Source organism: Penaeus chinensis, chromosome 19, assembly GCF_019202785.1.
Source record: "Penaeus chinensis breed Huanghai No. 1 chromosome 19, ASM1920278v2, whole genome shotgun sequence".
In the NCBI taxonomy this organism is placed as follows: Eukaryota; Metazoa; Arthropoda; class Malacostraca; order Decapoda; family Penaeidae; genus Penaeus; species Penaeus chinensis.
This window is the reverse complement of record NC_061837.1, coordinates 26,623,086-26,625,585: the sequence shown is the minus strand read 5'-3', so window position 1 is coordinate 26,625,585 and position 2,500 is coordinate 26,623,086. Positions and strand designations below refer to the sequence as shown.

General features: G+C 38.1%; 1 protein-coding gene across 1 annotated transcript in view; it reads right to left on the bottom strand.

Moving 5' to 3' along the window:
* Window positions 1-414, bottom strand: part of LOC125035184 (peptidyl-prolyl cis-trans isomerase B-like) — a 13,407-nt gene extending 12,993 nt beyond the window's left edge. The window contains exon 1 of the mRNA XM_047627413.1: window positions 127-414. Coding sequence (XP_047483369.1) covers window positions 127-231 — 105 coding nt within the window. The 5' untranslated portion in view covers window positions 232-414. The remainder of the gene's footprint in view (window positions 1-126) is intronic.
* Window positions 415-2,500: the final 2,086 nt, after the last annotated feature.

Sequence of the window (2,500 nt, the reverse complement as noted above, 5' to 3'; positions counted from 1 at the left end):
AAATTAGGCAACATACAAAGTACTGTTCCACTTGACTGTGAATTAAGAATCGGTTAAAAAAAGTCAAATAATTGTGCCATGTGTGTGCTACTTGGAAAATACCATAGTCCAATGAGGGAAACTTACGTCGTGATGCATGGTAGCGATGGTGATGAGAACCATGCCCGTGGGCACGATGATGACGCACACGAACATCCTCAGCAGCGAGAACTTGGGCAAACGGATCTTCATCTTGGCGATTTCCTTCAAGACGTTTCGTATCGCAATCGCTTGTTCTGAAAGACCTTTACACTATAAGTTTATTCGATAGATTTCCTCCCCTCCTTGTCGCGAATCACATTACATGCAGGTCGTACTATATAAGCTCTTCGGACGGGGAGGGAAAGGACCTCTCCTCGAACTCGCCGCGTAGCTACTGATCCCCTGGTGACACTCTTAGGCACCAAGCCAGGTCAGTGCACCACCCTCGCGACCAGCTGCTAATTTCCCCCAAAAGCTCTTCCAGCGAAGTCCTTGGGCATTATATTTTCGTCACACTCCCGCGTTTTATGTCACGCGATCAAGACCCATAAAGAATGACCACAGTAACAGCAGAAACCATTGATATGATTGCGATTGGTTCGAGGTGGCAACAGCGTCTTCTTTGCTTGTAAGGCTTCGCGAGAGCCAGACTGGCCGCGTTTCCTGAATGATGCAACATTAGACGCTTCTGTGTCAGGCAGTTTGTGTTCGCTTGGCCGAGTCTGACACCTTCACTTACAGGGAGTTTGCGTACTTCTGTGGTTCTTCAGGGGGCATGACCATAGAGCAGGGAAACGTATCTGTGTAGACGATTATATTATATTTCACATATGGGAATTAATGCATACACATATACATTGTGCGTGTGGTTATACATCATACATACATACATACATACATACGTACATATATATATATATATATATATATATATATATATATATATATATATACATGTGTGTGTGTGTGTGTATGTGGATGTATATATGTAATCATATATAATTATATAGTTATATATGCCCATGCATATATATGCATACATACAGACATACAGACAAATAGACAGTTAGAGAGGTAGAAAGATTGATGAATATACAAGTCCCCAGTCTTTTAGAGCAACAACAATTATGTCAATGCACCAACGCGAATTCGCAATATTTAGTTACCACTGTGAGAGTCAATCAAATACCTGTTTTTTTCTTTCTTTTTTTCTTATTGGGTCGTGGTATTCTTTTCAATTCTTGACGTCTCATTTCGTTACTACTTTCACGAAGTTTTGTTTTGCAGATATTACTGACAGGGGATGACCTAAAACAGGGGGTCCAGCTTCGACGGAGAGGCATTTCAGATGATGGCCCCAAATTAAAGCTGACATATACATACCTGATATGCAAAGTAGATAGATATATACGTAGATAGACAGATAAATAGATAAACAGATAGACCGATAGATAGATAGAGAGATAAATAGATAGACAAATAGATACGTAGGTAGATATATATCGACAGATAAATAAGTAGATGGATATTAACCTAAGACTTCTACAAAAGTAGATAAGTAGATAGACAGATAGACCGATATATAGATAGACAGACAGACAGAGAGACTGATAGACAGGTAGTCAGACAGACAGAAAGACAGATATATACATAGTCAGAAAAATAAATAATTAAATATTAACCTATAACCTCCACAAAAATAGGTAAATACAACGCGTGAGAAGAGCAGGGAACGTAAAAAAAAAGGTTTAGTGGTTCCTATGTTTCAAAAGAGACCATGAAGTGAGACTTTGTCATTCTAGCAACTCCTTTTCTTTTCAGATATATAATTCTGCGTCGCACTTACTTTAATGGAAAAAAATATCACTTTGAGTGCTTCTGGACACAAAAAAATTAGCTGGGCCTGCAGTTGGGATACATTTACTTGAAAAAAAATTATTACTGTGCTGTATACGGTTACTTTCACTCTTATATTTCAGATAATTGTAACTGGTCCTGTACGATATTTAAAATGAGGTCCCCTTTCTGACAGTTTTCCCTTCAAAAACTACAGCGATTCTTGACAGCTTGAGTAACAACAAAGAAAATGCCTTTAAGTAGGGTAGACTAAAGAGATCTTGATTTTTTCACCATGTGGCGGATGTAGTTGTTAAACTTAAAGTCAAGTTAATAACAATATCCTTGTAAAAAATATGGTCCTAACTTAATTATCATTTCTGAAACCTTATGGACTTTATATCGAGGTTTACTGTTAGTGTTCCCCCATTACATTCTGCTTTAGTGACGAAAATTATCACGTATAAAATTCCATTATTCCCTTTATAGCTACATATATATTTAGATTTATAAAAGCATATCTCGATAAAAGCTCAGATACTTCAGTTTCCGAAATGACTGCGATGCTACTCACCAATTTTATCGCCCCCCCCTTGTGTAAGGCGTAGAGTGTGTGTGTGTGTGTGTGTATGTTTAGTGTAAC